At 41.4% G+C, this 17812-nt stretch overlaps 1 protein-coding gene across 3 annotated transcripts in view; it reads right to left on the reverse strand.

Annotated features, from left to right (window-relative positions):
* Positions 1–16911, reverse strand: part of LUZP4 (leucine zipper protein 4) — a 44109-nt gene extending 27198 nt beyond the window's left edge. For 2 of the 3 annotated variants that reach the window (XM_077889232.1, XM_077889230.1), the window contains exons 1-2: positions 16734–16911; positions 478–609 (exon numbers count right to left, since the gene is read on the reverse strand). In XM_077889232.1, coding sequence (XP_077745358.1) covers positions 478–609; positions 16734–16824 — 223 coding nt within the window. In that variant the 5' untranslated portion in view covers positions 16825–16911. Of the gene's footprint in view, positions 1–477; positions 638–16733 lie in introns of all 3 variants that reach the window. The other variant, XM_077889231.1, reaches the window with a different exon arrangement.
* Positions 16912–17812: the final 901 nt, after the last annotated feature.

The following is a 17812-nucleotide window of genomic DNA, read 5'->3' on the forward strand; positions in this document are numbered from 1 at the left end:
AAATAAATAAAATCTTTAAAATAAATAAAAATAAAATAAAATATGCAGACTGCACTGATCAATGGGATTAGAAATACAAAAAGGCTTTCTTCATGTTCTATACTTTGCCATAGGGCATTTGTCTTTTCAAAATGTGGGTGCCATGGTGCCCAGATTATTAACCATGCTCTTATCCCTCCTGTATTGCCTCCTAAAGGTGGAACTGGACCAACCAGGCAGGTCTGTGAATAGGTATAGAACATTTATCATTCTCCTCCTTCTCACCCTTATGGGAGAAACACATATAAATTTTAAAAACTGTTTTCATTGGTCATGGCATAAATTCTTACCAACCCTATAATGCCTACATTTCCAAGAAAAATAAAACTAGCAACATAATGCAACTTCAGAATACATTCCAAGTTTGCAAATTTGCTTACCTAGTTATTTACAAATATTTCAGATTCTTTACAATGTTTGATTTTTGGTATACTTTACCTCTCTGATGGTACTGCCTATGACCATTTGATCGGCGTCTTGAAATCACACTCCTTTTTTTACGGTTCTGTGTTCCATTCTTTTTTGGTTCAGTTTTTGGGCTTTCTATATTTTTGAGGATTATAATGTCATCTGTATTAGAAAAACACATAAAAAAACCCTAAGACAATAGAAAAAGCTGAATTACAACATGTTTCAAGTGAATAATCTATATTCTATCTCACCATATTTCAGAACATTGTAAACATTGGTAGCCCTGAAAAGTGCTAACAGTATAATAAGAATGAACTTGTGAGACTATAACAAAAATCAAACAATGCAGACATTTTAGGGTTAGTTTCCCGGAACAATAAAGAGAAAGATTCCTGTTAAACAGATTTATAGTAACTTCATTCATGCAAAAATAAAATACTTTCAGAGTCAAGTAGCCTAAAGGGGAAATCATTTAAATGAACAATTTCACTAAATGTTGTAGTTTCAGAGAAACATAGAGCAAGCGTCTGTCCCGATGAAATATAAATGCTAGACAATTAGTTGCATTTATTCTTGTGAATTGTAAGAAAGGAAGCAATAGTGATGGACATTCAGAGGACGCAAGGAACCAAGATGAGCAAGGACAAACCAAAGAGGCAAGGAAGAAGCAGACTCCCCACAGAGTAGGGAGCCCAATGTGGGACTTGATTCCAAGACCCCAGGGCCATGACCCGAACCAAAGGCAGACACTTAACCAACTGAGCCACTTAGGCGCCCTGGAACAGGAAGATTTATTTTTTTTTTAATTTTTATTTATTTATGATAGTCACACAGAGAGAGAGAGAGAGAGAGAGGCAGAGACACAGGCAGAGGGAGAAGCAGGCTCCATGCACCGGGAGCCCGATGTGGGACTCGATCCCGGGTCTCCAGGATAGCGCCCTGGGCCAAAGGCAGGCACCAAACCACTGCGCCACCCAGGGATCCCAAGGAACAGGAGGATTTAAAGACTGGATGTTTTATCAGTGGATAAAAGCTTACTTAAGTCAAGGGACCTTAGAAATAACCACAAGCTGGGCATTTGGAAGGAACTGGAGATACTAGAAGAGAGAGGGGGAGATGGGAAGGGTACAAAAGAGGAGGCAGTTGTACACCAAAGATCATCCAATTCCTTCATTATTTTGCTTAGTACTAGCCCTGCCTCGGGTCTTCAAAAATCTGATTCTGATTTTCTTTGAAATGGCTGGCATCTTCAAAGGTAAAAGTCAGGGTAAAGTTCAACAATCAGTTGAGTGCCATTTCTTGACCAGCCCATTTTAAGCCTTTGTTCTGTCTGCCCATCGGCTCCCAATGGTTATAGCATCCTGCAAAGACATAGCCTTTTAGTTCCTTGTATTCCTCCCACATCCTCTTAACTTCTCATTTTTTCCCTCTGTTCTTTCCCCTGTATTCGACATTTAAAATCTGTATAAATCTCTGCATGGAGTTTTGCCTCATTACACTATAAGAGAGTTCACTAATCAGAACATCTTGCAAGGCACCATTTTGCATAATCAATTTGAAGTAGAATGAACAGGAAAATGTTATTTTAATAAGAACATCACATTGAGATGGAGGATCACTAGCCCAGGTGGTGCTGAGACAACAGAGATTTTTTAATCTTTGTTAAAAGATTAAAAGCCAGCCACCTTGCAGGGACCCAGTGAGATGGCTGACTTCCTAAATAGGAGAACAAAACCTCAGAGAGAAGAAAGTGAAGAGCAAGCTCCTCCTTGAGTCAGTGGTATGTTTACAATGACGTGAGGGAGTGATCTAGGATCAGTCTGTCTTGTGGCACTTATGGGCAATTTTCAATGACTTAATTTTTCCTGACCTCTGAGTCATCAAAAATAAGGCAAGCTCTGTCTTGGAATCACATAAGGATTAAATATGATAGAAAATGTCTTGAGGAGACACCTGGATGGCTCATTCAGTTAGGTGTCTGCCTTCGGCTCAGGTCAGGATCCCAGCGTCCTGGGATCGAGTCCCTTGTCAGGCTCCCTGGTCAGTGGGAAGTCTGCTTCTCCCTCTCCCTCCCCCCACTCCTTGTGATCTTTCTCTCTCACACTCTCTCAAGTAAATAAATAAAGTCTTTAAAACAAAGAAAAGAAAGAAAAAAAAGAAAAAAAAGAAAAGAAAAGAAAAGAAAAGAAAAGAAGAGAAAAGAAAGAAAAGAAGAGAAGAGAAGAGGAAAGAAAAGAAAAGAAGAAAAGAAAAGAAAAGAAAGAAAGAAAGAAAGAAAGAAAGAAAGAAAGAAAAGAAAAGAAAGAAAAGAAAAGAAAAGAAAAGAAAAGAAAAGAAAAGAAAAGAAAAGAAAAGAAAAGAAAAGGAGCCCAAGACATTTTCTTGGCTTGAAAATGAAAGAAAAGAAAAAAAGAAAATGTCTTGGGCTCATGCAGGACTACAGCTACAGTTGAGAAGCAGGCTCCCCACAGAGCAGGGAGCCCAATATGGAACTTGATCCCAAGACCCCGGGGCCATGACCCCAGCCAAAGGCAGACACTTACACATAGTCTCTTGGCACAGTACCTGGCATACATGCGACACTCAATAAATGAGACAATAAATGAACAAACGTTTATCGAGTATCTCATGTATGTCAGGTGGTGCATCCCCACCCTTAAAGGTCAGCAGAGATCATCCCCACTTTTTAAAGAAGGAAACAGACTTACATGACTTACTTGAGGGCAAAAGATTAATATGTTAAGAAGCCAGGACAGATTCTAAGTCCAAGATTCTTGCCACTACATTACACTTCTTCCTTCAAAAGCTCAGCTATCGGGGCAACTGGGTGGCTCAGTCGGTTAAGCATCTGCCTTCGGCTCAGGTCATGATCCCAGGATCTTGGGATGAAGTTCCGAGTCAGGTTCCCTGCTCAGCTGAGAGTCTGCTTCTTCCTCTCCCTTTGCCCCTCCCCGCTGCTTGTGCTCTCTCTCACTCTCATGCTCTCTCTCAAATAAATGGATAAAATCTTTAAAACAAAACAAAAAACAAAAAAACTCAGCTATCCCAGGGCACCTGGGTGGCTTAGTCAGTTAAAGGTCCTGGGATTGAGCCCCCAGTGGAGTCAGGCTCCCTGCTCAGCGGGGAGTCTGCTTCTCCCTCCTTCTACCCCTGCTCTCTGCTTGTGCACACACATTCTCTCTCTTTCAAATAAGTAAATAAAATCTTAAAAAGAAAGAAAAGCGCAGCTATCCCAACGATGAGGAGAACAGCACCCAGGCTAGTGACCCTCCATTTGAATGCGATATTATTAAAATAGCATTTTATTTTCAATTGTTTCTTTTTTTTAAGATTTTATTTATTTATTCATGAGAGACACAGAGACGGAGGCAGAGACAGGCAGAGGGAGAAGCAGGCTCCATGCAGGAAGCCCAACGTGGGAGTCAATCCTGGGACTCCAGGATCACACCTGAGCCAAAGGCAGATGCTCAACCGCAGAGCCACCCAGGCGTCCCTCCATTCTGTTTCAAATTACTTACACAAAGTCAAGTTTAGCACTCAAATAGTGTAAGGCAACCTCTAATACAGTATTTGAGCACTCATTTTGCCCTGTCCCCTTGATTTCTTCAGCCTCAGATTGGTATACAACCATTATCAGTCTTGTTCTGAACCATATAGTGCTATGGAATAGCTATGGTGTGGCTTCACTCATTTGCTCAAAAGAACTTAAGTCATTTGATCTTTCAAACAACCACCCTGCAACTCACATAATCCTTTTTAATTCATGAATGAAATATATAACATGGCTCCAGAAATTCTGAAATTCCTCCTCCCCCATAAGCAAATCCTTCTCAGTAGTTTAAACATAACATTATAAGGACTTTGGTCTTAGGGTCACTCTGACACTGCCACATGAATCCTGTGGATTTTTTTAATCCTTTACTTTTAAATATATTAGGATAGGGATACCTGGGTGGCTTAGGGGTTAAGGCGTCTGCCTTTGGCTCAGGGCATGATGCTGGGGTCCCAGGATCGAGTCCTGCATCGGTGTCCCTGCAAGGGGCCTGTTTCACCCTCTGACTGTGTCTCTGCCTCTCTCTGTGTGTCTCTCATGAATAAATACAATCTTTAAAAATAATAAATAAATAAATAAATTAATTAATTAATTAATTAGTATACGGAAGCATTTTCCCATGTCAGTCTGACTCAAAGCAAATATCATATAGCTCCCTAGTACTATGAATGAACAAACATCAGAGGAAAAAGCAGTGAATAGCAGTAAATGTTGTACATTTCAGGCAGGATTCCTTTTCTTTTTTAGTAAAAATGTCATTTCCAAACAGGCTTTACAGAGATTGACTGTCATTGTTCACATTCAACAAATGGGTAGAAGTTTCATATCCGCTACCTGGCCATCAGCATTGAGATATTTTGACTTAGAGTAATTATTCTAGAATATTCTAGAAGAGAGAAGGTAGAAATATACTCTGATATCCATCCAAATCTACAAAAGAGACTCTCTGGGTGAAAAATACATTATTTTCCCACTTATTTAACCTTACTGTAAGGCTTTTGTTACGGTACTGACATTTACATTTTCATAAAAATACTGTTTTCACCCAATTTAACCTCATAAGTGAAGGTACTGGCTTTTCTTTAAAATATCAGCAGCCCTGGGGCACCTGGATGGCTCAGTCAGTTCAGCATCTGACTCTTGGTTTCAGTTCAGGTCATGACCACATGGGTCCTGAGATCAAGCCCCACATCCCTTGGGCTCCACTTTCAGCGAGAGGTCTGCTTAAAGATTCTCTCCTTTTGGGATGCCTGGGTGGCTCAGCGGTTTAGCGCCTGCCTTTGGCCCAGGGCATAATCCTGGAGTTCAGGGATTGAGTCCCACATTGGGGTCCCTGCAAGGGGCCTGCTTCTCCCTCTGCCTATGACTCTTGCCGCTCTCTCTCTCTCTCTCTGTCTCTCATGAATAAATAAATAAAACCTTAAAAACATAAATAAATAAATAAACCTATTACCTCCCTCAAGCCCCACCTTCTAATACCAACCCTTAAAAAAAAAAAAAAAAAAGATTCCCTACTTCTGCCCCTCTCTGCACTGGCACTTTTTTTTTTTTTTTTTTTTTTTGCACTGGCACTTTTTATTTCTCTCTCTCTCAAGTAAATAAATAAATCTTTAAAATATCAGCAGCCCGGGGATCTCTGGGTAGCTCGATGGTTTGGCGCCTGCCGTCAGCCCAGGGCGTGGTCCTGGAGTCCCAGGATCAAGTCCTGCATCAGGCTCCCTGCATGGAGCCTGCTTCTCTCTCTGCCTGTGTCTCTGCCTCTCTCTCTCTCTCTCTCTGTCTCTCATGAATAAATAAATAAATAAAATCTTAAAAAAAACAAACTAAAATAAAATATCAGCAGCCCTGTAATGTGGGTTCAGATTTAATGACCACACCCACAGCTGGTATATAAAATTTACTTAGCTAATAGGAAATTCCATTTTTTCTTTGGTATTTTCCATTTTTGTTATATTTTCCCCACAAATTTCATGTCAAAAAGGCTCATTTGTGCAAAGGAAGATAAGCACACTAAAGGAAGGCAGGAAGACAAGCCACACGGACATAGCAGGAATTTATCCTAACAGTCTATAATGCAGGTAAATGAAACTCTGTTTATAAGCTGAAAAGTACCTCATTGGTATATTTTAGACTTGAAAGTAACCACCCACATATATGTTTCATTTAAACTGCCTCCTAAAAAAAAATAAAATAAAAAATAAACTGCCTCCTAGAGGGCAGCCCTGGTGGCACAGAGGTTTAGCGCTGACTTCAGCCCAGGGTGTGAATCCTGGAGACCTGGGATCAAGTCCCATGTCAGGCTTCCTGTGTGGAGTCTGCTTCTCCCTCTGCCTGTGTCTCTCATGAATAAATAAATAAAATCTTAAAAAAAAAAAAAAACCCTGCCTCCTAGGGCACATGATGTAATGAGCACTGGGTATTACATAAGACTGATGAATCACTGACCTCTACCTCGAAATTAATAATAATTTTAAAAAGGATTTAGCATACACATGAAAAAATTAAAAAATATAAACTGCCTCCTAAAAAAACCCCAACTGCCTCCTAAGTCAGCTTTTCTGAAATAAAGACTAAAATACAGCATTCACTAACATACAAAGGTAAAAAGAGGCCTAGAATCACCCTGAATCTGGAATGGAAACATTGAGCAGAAAAGCACTGATCCTTTATCTTACAAATGAGAAAACCAAGGCCCAGAGAGGGGAAACGATATGCCCAAGGTTAGCAAATGGCAGAACTGGGATGAGAACAGAGATCTCTTGAATGCAAAGGGTTTTTAAAGTCATGCTAAGATTTTTCAACATTATCTGTATCTTATGGGTCAGATAGTTCTTTTTTTTTTTTTTAAGATTTTATTTATTTATTCATGAGAGACACAGAGAGAGAGAGGCAGAGACACAGGCAGAGGGAGAAGCAGGCTCCATGCAGGGAGCCGGATGTGGAACTGGATCCCTGAACTCCAGGATCATGTCCTGAGCCGAAAGCAGAGCTTAACTGCTGAGCCATCCAGGCATCCCTGTCAGGTAGGTTCTGTACCCTAACTGTGCATCAGAATCACCTGGAAAGATTTATTTTATTTTATTATTTTTTAAAAGATTTTATTTAGGGGATGCCTGCTTCTCCCTCTGCCTGTGTCTCTGCCTCTCTTTTTCTCTGTGTCTCTCATGAATAATTAAGTAAAATCTTAAAAAAAAATTTTTTTAAAGATTTTATTTATTTGAGAGAGAGAGAGAGAGAGCACGAGAGGGGAGAAGGGTAGAGGGTAAGGGAGAAGTAGAGTCCCCACAGAGCAGGGAGCCAGATATGGGGCTCCATCCCCAGGATCCTGGGATCATGACCTGAGCCAAAGGCAGGTGCTTAACCCACTGAGCCCCCCAGGTGCTCCCTGGAGAGATTTATTTTAAAATATAGGGTCCCTATGCAAGATTATGACTCAGTAGGACTGGAATGGGACTCAAGTATTTGTGTTTCTTAAAAGTCCTCCAGGGAACTCTGATGTTTAGCCCAAATTGCTTGCAACTGCTGTAAGCAAACAAAGAAACTTCAAAGAGTATATGAGTGAGATTATGAAATTGATGGTTTGGGGAGATAGCAATTTATGATCGGCAGTAAATTGCAGAATAAAGTGAGATTACCAAAAGGAAAACCAGTTATTTTGGGGTAGGCAGATGGATGGCAATAGTCCAAGTGTGAAGAGAAAAAAGTTTATACTAAAGTGGTGTGGGGAGGTGGGAGGGACATAAAAGAGAAACAAGAAGTCGTCTCCCCATTCACCTCAGATGCAATGGGAGGAGCCCCCACAGACCTACCCTCTTCTACTCATCTCCTTGCAAGCACAAAGCTCTTCCCCCAGAGCTCACACTATTCTCACTGAACCATCAGTTACCAAAGATAACTCAAGTCACCAAGGAAATGAGGCTGTATTGGGAAGGAAGAGCAACCCATAGAGATGTTCTTAGAACTATCGTAAGGGAGTGGTCTTCCTAGAATTCTCAGTTAGACCCTGAAATACATTACTGCATAACATATTATTATAAATAGTTGTTGCAATCCAAATAGCACCAAATAAACTTTTGTGCACTACCCTAGAATCGTACACACTTGGGATGCCTGGGTGGCTCAGCAGTTAAGTGTCTGCCTTCAGCTCAGCACATGATCCTGGAGTCTCAGGATCGAGTCCCACATCGGGCTCCCTGCATGGAGTCTGCTTCTCCCTCTGCCTGTGTCTCTGCCTCTCTCTCTGTGTCTCTCATGAATTAAATAAAATCTCAAAAAAAAAAAAAAGGGGATCCCTGGGTGGCGCAGCGGTTTGGCGCCTGCCTTTGGCCCAGGGCGCGATCCTGGAGACCCAGGATCGAATCCCACGTCAGGCTCCCGGTGCATGGAGCCTGCTTCTCCCTCTGCCTGTCTCTGCCTCTCTCTCTCTCTCTCTCTGTGACTATCATAAATAAATTAAAAAAAAAAAAAAAGAATCGTAAACACCCTTTATAATATCACTTCTAGGGTAGCCCAGGTGGCTCAGTGGTTTAAGCGCTGCCTTCAGCCCAGGGCCTGATCCTGGAGACCTGGGATCGAGTCCCACGTCAGGCTCCCTGCATGGAGCCTGCTTCTCCCTCTACCTGTGTCTCTGCCTCTCTTTCTCTGTGTGTGTCTCTCATGAATAAATAAATAAAATCTTTATATATATATATATATATATATATATATATATATATTCTATATAATATATATATATTCTACAGGGAAATTCTGCATCCAACAGCTGGCATACAAATGAGGTACTGGAACACAACACTTTGCCAGCTGGGAATTGCTTGTATATGATTAAGCACCAATTGAATAACACAGAGACAAAATACTCCAAGACTGCAGAGAAAAGACAGACTACTGTGTACTGGAACAGCTGCAACATCTTTGTGGTGGAGCTGGGTAAGATGGATAAGATGTGAATGAGGGGAAAGATCCCTACCCTCGAAGAAAGAGAAACAATATAAGAAAAGGCTTGAAGCCAGGAATTAATATAGGATGTGCAGGGAGATTAGCTTGGATAGAATGGAATATTAGTTCTGGAAAGTTATTCGGGAAAGTTTCGAAAGACAAGGTAGATAATAAAAAGCCATGAGTGTCAGGACACCTGGGTGGTTCAGTTGATTAAGCATCAGATTTCAGCTCAGGTCATGATCTCAGGGTGGTGGGATAGAGCCCCACATCCAACCAGGAATCCAGCCCAGAGTCAGACTCTGTGATCCATGGGGAGTCTGCTGAAAATTCTCTCTCCCTCTCCCTCTCCCCCTACTCATGCACACTTGCGATAATTTTTTTTTTTTTAAAAAAAAGGAAAAGCCTTGAGCGTCAGTATCTCAATATAGAGTGAGGGATGATAGGAGCTAAGGCACAAGTAGTGAGGGTTATGGACAATGGTGAGGGAAGAACCATATACAATCTCTAGGAGTGCCATCTCAATCTACCAAATAATAAGCACTTACTGAGAGCATTCTATGTGCTTGGTAATATGCTAGGTATTATCTGAAATCAGGAAATTGATCAATACTTTATATTTTTAATTTATTTTCCTAAGATTTTTCTTATTTATTCATGAGAGTCAGAGAGAGGAACAGAGAGGGAGAGGGAGAAGCAGCCTCCCCCTAGGGAGCCTGATACAGGACTTGATCCTGGGACCCTGGGATCATGACCTGAGCCAAAGGCAGTGGCTCAACCACTGAGCTACCCAAGTGCTCAATACTTTTTAAATAATAGAGAGAGGAACCCCTGGCTGGCTCAGTCAGAGGAGTCCCACGATGGGTATAGAGATTACGTAAATAAATAAAAACTTTTAAAAAATCAAAAATAAATAGAATATTAATATTATCACTGCACAGCTATTTGAAAGGAAACTGCCATCTTTTCTGTGATCTAATAATTTTAATTTCATTTGACTACCTTTAGAAACTAAGTACATATTTTAAAGAGAACTTGTTTTAGCAAGCACTGTAAAGCTGCCTAGACTATAAAAGGAGGATAGTCAAAGAAAAAGTTGAGGGATCCCTGGGTGGCGCAGCGGTTTAGTGCCTGCCTTTGGCCCAGGGCGCGATCCTGGAGACCCGGGATCGAATCCCACGTCGGGCTCCCGGTGCCTGGAGCCTGCTTCTCCCTCTGCCTGTGTCTCTGCCTCTCTCTCTCTCTCTCTGTGACTATCATGAATAAATAAATAAAATATTTTTTTAAAAAAAAAAAAAAAGAAAAAGTTGAATGCTGGGAATATTTGATATAACATTACATCCTTAAAAGCAAATGCATGGAGCACCTGGGTGGCTCAGTGATTGAGCATCTGCCTTTGGTTCAGGTCATGATCCCTGGGGTCCTAGGATAGAGTCCCACATCTGGCTCCCTTCAGGGAGTCTGCTTCTCCCTCTGCCTCTGTCTCTGCCTCTTTCTCTCTATGTCTCTCATGAATAAATAAATAAAATCTTTAAAAAAGGGATCCCTGGGTGGCGCAGTGGTTTGGCTCCTGCCTTTGGCCCAGGGCGTGATCCTGGAGACCCGGGATCAAATCCCACGTCGGGCTCCCGGTGTATGGAGCCTGCTTCTCCCTCTGCCTGTGTCTCTGCCTCTCTCTCTCTCTCTCTCTCTCTGCCTCTCATGAATAAATAAAATCTTAAAAAAAAAAATCTTTAAAAAAAAAAAAGCAAATGCATTTGGTATACTCCAAGTCCAGTTGTGCATGGCTCCCAGTCAAGTAGAAAAGCTTTATATAAAACAGATCTTTTATCTCACCTCTTGCCAAATGCTGACTATTCCATTTCTCTCCAAACTTAGAACACCAATATGGTGACACCTCAGGACAAGCTCATATGGCATAGTACCTGTCTAAAACTATTGCAAGATGCAAACATCAGTATTTAAGACACCAACTGTGGTGAAAGTCAAATGAATAGGAAATTTTATTTTATTTTATTTTAGGAAATTTTAATCTTGAAGGTGCTTCAGATTCAAAAAGGAGAAAATAAATATATTTTGGTTTTATAATCTTAAACATCCATTCTGGGGGCCTGGGTGGCTCAGATGGTTAAGCCTCTGCCTTTGGCTCAGGTCATGATCTTAGGGTCCTGGGATCAAGCCCTACATCAGAGCCAGCTTCTCCCTCTCCCTCTACCACCCGCCCCCAGCTCTGTCTCCCTCTCTCTCACTATCTCAAATAAATAAATAAAATTGTAAAAAATAAATAAATAAATCACCCAGGGAGTCTGGCTGGCTCAGTTGGAAGAGTGTGCCACTCTTAATCTCTGGGTTGAGTTTGAGCCCCATGTTAGGTGTAGAGATGACTTAAATAAATAAAAACACTTAAAAAAATAGATTGTCCAGCTTGAAATGCCATATAACTAAATTTTGATATAAATTATATAACCAAGTTTCTTGTAAAAAGCATAATTATATTTGATGTATATTTTAGAAGGTGTTGAAATCACTATTTTAGCATTTATAAACATTTAAAACATATCCCAATTTTTGTAAACAGTTCTGTCATTTTTAAAATATGTAATATTCCAGGGATCCCTGGGTGGCGCAGTGGTTTGGCGCCTGCCTTTGGCCCAGGGCGCGATCCTGGAGACCTAGGATCGAATCCCACATCAGGCTCCCGGTGCACGGAGCCTGCTTCTCCCTCTGCCTATGTCTCTGCCTCTCTCTCTCTCTCCCTGTGTGACTATCATAAATAAATAAAAATTTAAAATAAAATAAAATATGTAATATTCCAGAAACCTCAAAAAATGTGAGTTTCCTCTCAATTTCTAACAGACTTTGACTATACTTACTTCCAGAACACTTAAAACAGCATATAATTGCACATATTTACTTAACTATTTACCTAGCTATCCCCAAACTGGATGAGAGGCTTGAGAAGAAGCCATTGTTTATTTATCAGTGTACCAAGTGCCTAGCACAGTACTTAATATAGAGTAGATAGTTTATAAAAATTTATGATTTATGATTGATTACATCTGCAAGCAGAAAGGGGTGTCTTTTCTTTCAAACTATAGTAATTTCACCTTAGTCTCCTTTAGACAGAAGTGGTGGACAGGGAAGTACAGTTCCCATTAAGTTCCTACTGTTGCCAGCTCCAATTTCGGTTTTATTTTTGCCTTTTATTTCTTTTTTAATACTTTATTTTTAGGTAATCTCTACACCCAATGTGGGGCTCAAACTTACAACCCCAAGATCAAGAGTCACATGCTCCACCAACTAAGTCAGCCAGGCACTCCATATTTTTGTCTTTTATTTCTAAAAAAACACTGTAATACCTCCTGAAAATGTTTATTAGAAACAAGAACAAAAACAAATCTGTAGAGTCTTTCCCTATTTTAGTACATCTTATTACAATAGAAGTAATATCCTTGCATTCAATATAAATGATAAAAATAACAGAAAGTGATATATAGTATATAAATGATATAAACAAACATAAAATTGCTTTTCTAATGTATACATGCAGTTATCCAAAGACAAGTATGCATTGTTAAAAGTAGTATTTTCAAAAAAAAAAAAAAAAAGTAGTATTTTCACTTTAATAAAGTTATGGGGAAATTTACTGGAAAAGTATGGATTTCTCATCAACTCACAGAAGCAACATGCATTACGCTCTTTATAATGTTTTTTCTTGGCTTCAAACTGGAAGGGCCTTTCATGACTAACCAGTTTTGCCTGTTCCCCTTGAAAAACTCCAAAGCTATACTCTCACCTGTCTGAAATGGTATAAATATGGATCTGGGGGACCAAGGTTTAAAAGCATGAAACAGTGAAATCAACACAAGAAAAGCACTGGAGGGGCAGCCCGGGTGGCTCAGCGGTTTAGTGCTGCCTTCAGCCCAGGGCGTGATCCTGGAGACCTGGGATCGAGTCCCACATCGGGCTCCCTGCATGGAGCCTGCTTCTCCCTCTGCCTGTGTCTCTGCCTCTCTCTCTCTCTCTCTCTCTCTCTCTCATGAATAAATAAATAAAATCTTAAAAAAAAAAAAAAGCACAAGAAATATGAGGTTTTACCTCAGTGCTATAGATTCTCCTTGGCTCTAGGATTCCGCCCTCCCGATCGCCCCATTCAGGCTCCCGGTGACAGAGCAGAGCCTAGAGTAATGCAAATGAGGCCCTCACTTCAGGCATCAAAGTTTAGGATGCTCCAAAAAATTCAGTATTTAACACAATGTTTTTAAAAATTAAAACCAATGCAAGAACAATTCCAATGAATAAAATATCAACAACAAAAACCAGATCAGACCCTGTGTGTGTACAGCCTTGCCTCACTTGCTTCATCCTATTCCTTTATTTATAAAAACACGTGACCAGCCAGAGGGTTTAGTTTGTCCTTTTGATTTTTTTTTTTTTTAATTTTGTCGTAATTTTTTTTAATTTTTTATTTATTTATGATAGTCACACAGAGAGAGAGAGAGGCAGAGAGACAAAGGCAGAGGGAGAAGCAGGCTCCATGCACCGGGAGCCCGACGTGGGATTCAATCCCGGGTCTCCAGGATTGCGTCCTGGGCCAAAGGCAGGCGCTAAACCACTGCGCCACCCAGGGTTCCCTGTCCTTTTGATTTTTAAAAATATTTCATTAAAAATATTATCTCAAGGAGCACCTGAGTGGCTAAGTGGGTTGAATGTCTGCCTTTGGCTCAGATCATGATCCCAGAGTCCTAGGATCAAGCCCCGCAGGGGGCTCTCTGCTCCAAGGGGAGTCTGCTTCTCCTGCTCCTCACCCTACTCGTGCACTCTCCCACTCTCTCTCAAATAAATAAATAAAATCTTAAATATATATATATATATCTTAAATATATATATATATATATATATATATATATATATATATATATAATCTTAGGTCAGAGGGTCCTTGGGTGGCTCAGTCAGTTGTTTCTGACTCTTGATTTCAGCTTAAGTTGTGATCTCAGGGGTATAAGATTGAGACCTGAGTCTGGCTCTGCTCTCAGCACCAAGAACCTGCTTGGGATTCTCTCCCTTCTCCTCTGCCCACCCCCCTCATAAAATAAATAAATAAATAAATAAATAACCTTTAAAAATATGTTGTCTCAAAAAAAAAAATATGTTGTCTCAAGGCACCTGAGTGGCTCAGCTGGTTAAGTGACCAACTCTTGATCTCAACTCAAGTCTTGATCTTGGGGTCATGAGTTCAAACCCCACATCAGGCTCCACACCCAATGTGGGTGTGAATAAAAAATTATCTCAATCATCAAAAAATTTTTTAAAGATTTACTTATTTATTTGAGAGAGAGAGCAGGGAGAGGGACAGAGGGAGAAAATCTTCAAGCAAACTCCCCTAACATGGGGCTTGATCTCACAACGCATGAGACCAGGACATGAGCCAAAACCAAGCAACAGATGCTTAACTCACTGAGCCACCCAGGTGCACCACAATCATCGAATTTTTATTACCTCCTTAAAATTTCCACCCTTTGCAAGTGCCTCACTTGCCTCACCTTAGTCCCAGCCCTGCCCAGTGACCAAATATTATCTTTTTAAAGTTATTTTAATACCACAAAATATTTCAGAAGTCATGTTGGAGCCTGGGGTGGAGGGCAAGCAGCAGTCTGGAATCTATGGGGCTTCTGTTTGAGTAAAGCCTATTGATGGCCATTGTGAAATAGATTGTAAAAAAACACTAAAGAAAAAAAAAAGGCAAGAAAATGTCTTAGGTACTATTCGAGGCCATTCCCCCTCAGAGACAACAGGGAAGGGTAGGCAACTACCTCAACCTTATAAAAAGCATCTAGGAAAAATCCACAGCTAAAATGATGATTCATAGGGTGCCTGGGTGGCTCAGGTGTTAAGCATCTGCCTTTGGCTCAGATCGTGATCCTGGGGTCCTGGGATCGAGTTCTACGTCAGGCTCCCTGCATGGAGCCTGCTTCTCCCTATGCCTATGTTTCTGCCTGTCTCTGTCTCTCATGAATAAATAAATAAAATCCTTTAAAAAATAAAATAGGGATCCCTGGGTGGCGCAGCGGTTTGGCGCCTGCCTTTGGCCCAGGGCGCGATCCTGGAGACCCAGGATCGAATCCCACATCGGGCTCCCGGTGTATGGAGCCTGCTTCTCCCTCTGCCTATGTCTCTGCCTCTCTCTCTCTCTCTGTGACTATCATAAATAAATAAAAAAAAATTAAAAAAAATAAAAATAAAAATAAAATAAAATAAAATAAAATAAAATGATGATTCATGGTGAGACTGAAAGCCTTTTCCCTAAGATCAGAAACGAGGATGTCTACTCTTTTTCTTTTAAGATTTTATTTATTCATGAGAGACAGACAGACAGAGAGAGAGAGAGAGAGAGAGAGAGGCAGAGACACAGGCAGGGGGAGAAGCAGGCTCCATGCAGGGAGCCCGACACGGGACTCTATCCCTGGTCTCCAGGATCACGCCCTGGGCTGAAGGGGGCGCTAAATCACCGGACCACCCGGGCTGCTCACCCATCTCATTTTTATGGCACACTTTTCCCTCCCCTGATTCCCTCCCTGCTTCCCCCTCCCCGCCGGCGCTCCCTGCCGCCCACCCACCCCGCATGCCAACCAGCCCTGCCACCATTTCTAAGTTCGACCTTCCCTGTTCAGCTCCCTAACCCTCGACTCAGAATGAAATCTCTTCACACTACTCTTCCCATCCGAAGTTCAGCCCTCTTGCTTCTTCCCTTCTCATTTCTTTTTTATTTATTTATTTTATTTTTATTTTTTCCCCTTCTCATTTCTAAGGCTGCTCTTGCCTTTCAGCTCTTTCTTCCAGTCAGTTTTCTCCACCCGCTCCCGCCCTCCGCTGCCCCTGCCCCACCTCCTGCCATTTTTAAAGTCGGCCTCCCGCTCTGCTCCCTCCCCCTCCACCCTCTCTTTTCCCTTCACCCTACCCACTTCCAAAGTGGGTGATAGTCCCAAAGAGGACTGAGGGTAAGAGATTACAGGGTGCTAATGGAGAGGAAAGGTGGTCTAGAGTGTATAAGCACCAATCCTCATGCTTATACGGAGGATGCTGGCAAATTGAATTTAAATTAAAAATAATAAAAATAAATTTTTAAAAAACTTACGTTGTAGGAAAGGAAATTTAAATATGTATTTTTGTCAAGTTTTAGGAAAAATACATTATTAAGTACCCGCTATAACAATAAATCTTATCATGCCTCGAAAAACCAAAACCAAACCAAAACCAAAACCAAGCAAGCAAGCAAATAAACCACCCCTTTGCCTAGTCCTATTGCCCACTATCACTCTGAAAACTAGCCCTTGGAAACTAGTCATTTGCTCTCAGATTCAAAGAGTGATTTTCAGGAGCGTGTGGCCGTGCGTGTAGTGGGCAGGTAGTCTGCTATCAATCTGTAAGAGAATAAAATATATGGAGATTGCTGGCTTTTAATTTTCCTCAGAAAAAAAAATAATAATAATTTTCCTCAGCCTGAACCTTTGCAGCAATCCTTACGCCTCACACAATTTCTGTCGGCTTTCGCCAGTTTCCCGCCTAAGAGGAGTCATGGGAAAATGGGAACAGAAAGGAAGGGAAGGGCAGGAGCTAAGCTGTCCTGGGCTTTATCTGCATTGGGACAGAAGTGGTACACAGAGCACAAGCCTCCCCACCCAGGAGTGTGTGCCTCACCGGGCCACTTCCAGTTTGCCCTAAACCGAGGTCTACTGTTCAAAACCAGTGAGCCCAGACTAGTGGGGGTTGGAGTCGGGGGTTTACATACCTAGAGACATATCTAGAAAGGTCATCTTTCCCCCATTGTTAGATTCTTTCAGCACCTTTCCAGAAGGTGTTGAGCTAGAAACCGAAGCCATCTCCTCCTCAGCGGAACTGCACCGCGCTCTGAGCTAAGCTCACGGAGCTCTCTCCTGCTCACTACTCCCTAGGGGGTCCGGCTAAACTTGTTACCCAATCACAGTCTCTCCCTTCACTGTTGCAAAGGCTCAAGGGGCGGAGTTTAGCAGTTACTGCTCCACAGACATCCTATCAGGAACTTGGATCAAAAAAAAGACCCACCCATTTCTTTCCCGCCCTTTCTATAAACCGTCGCTTCTCTCGTGTTTCCACTACCCAGTCGGCCGCAAATTTTTTCTTCTGTGACGGTCTTGATCCTCTCCTTTCATAACTAAAAAAAAAAAAAAAGAAAAAGAAAAAAAAAAAAGGCCTCTTCGTTGTTGGCATTTTTGGTGACTAGAACCTTATGTTCTTGACGTGACAGACTGGTTCTCTGCTTCCCTTAAATTTGAAATTTACCACAGATCTATCAGTTAGGGGCCACCCACAGGCTTGCAGCACCACATACTTTTTGAGGTCTTCCCTAAAGATGTGTCTATAACATTTCCTAAGAAAAAAATATAATCATTCCGCTGATCACCTTCATACGGCTTGGTATACACTTTTTAAATGTTAGAAGAACCCTGGATGTCGGGATGCCTCGGTGGCTCAGTGGTTAAGTGCCTGCTTTCGGCTGGGGTCCCAGGATCCAGTCCCACATCCGGCTCCCTAGTGGAGCTTGCTTCTCCCTCTGCCTATGTCTCTGCCTTTCTCTGTGTCTCTCATGAAAAATAAATTAAAATCTTAAAAAAAAAAAAAAAAAAGGACCCTGGATGTCATTGGTTCTTCAGAGAAAATAAAAATCAAATTAATTTCGAGAGCTGAAAACTTAAGTTTTTTTAAAATTTTATTTATTTATTCATGAGAGACACACACAGAGAGAGGCAGAGACACAGGCAGAGGGAAAAGCAGGCTCCATGCAGGGAGCCTAATGTGGGACTTGACCCCCGCATCTCTGGGATCACGCCC

Source organism: Canis aureus, chromosome X (assembly GCF_053574225.1).
Source record: "Canis aureus isolate CA01 chromosome X, VMU_Caureus_v.1.0, whole genome shotgun sequence".
NCBI classification, from domain to species: Eukaryota; Metazoa; Chordata; class Mammalia; order Carnivora; family Canidae; genus Canis; species Canis aureus.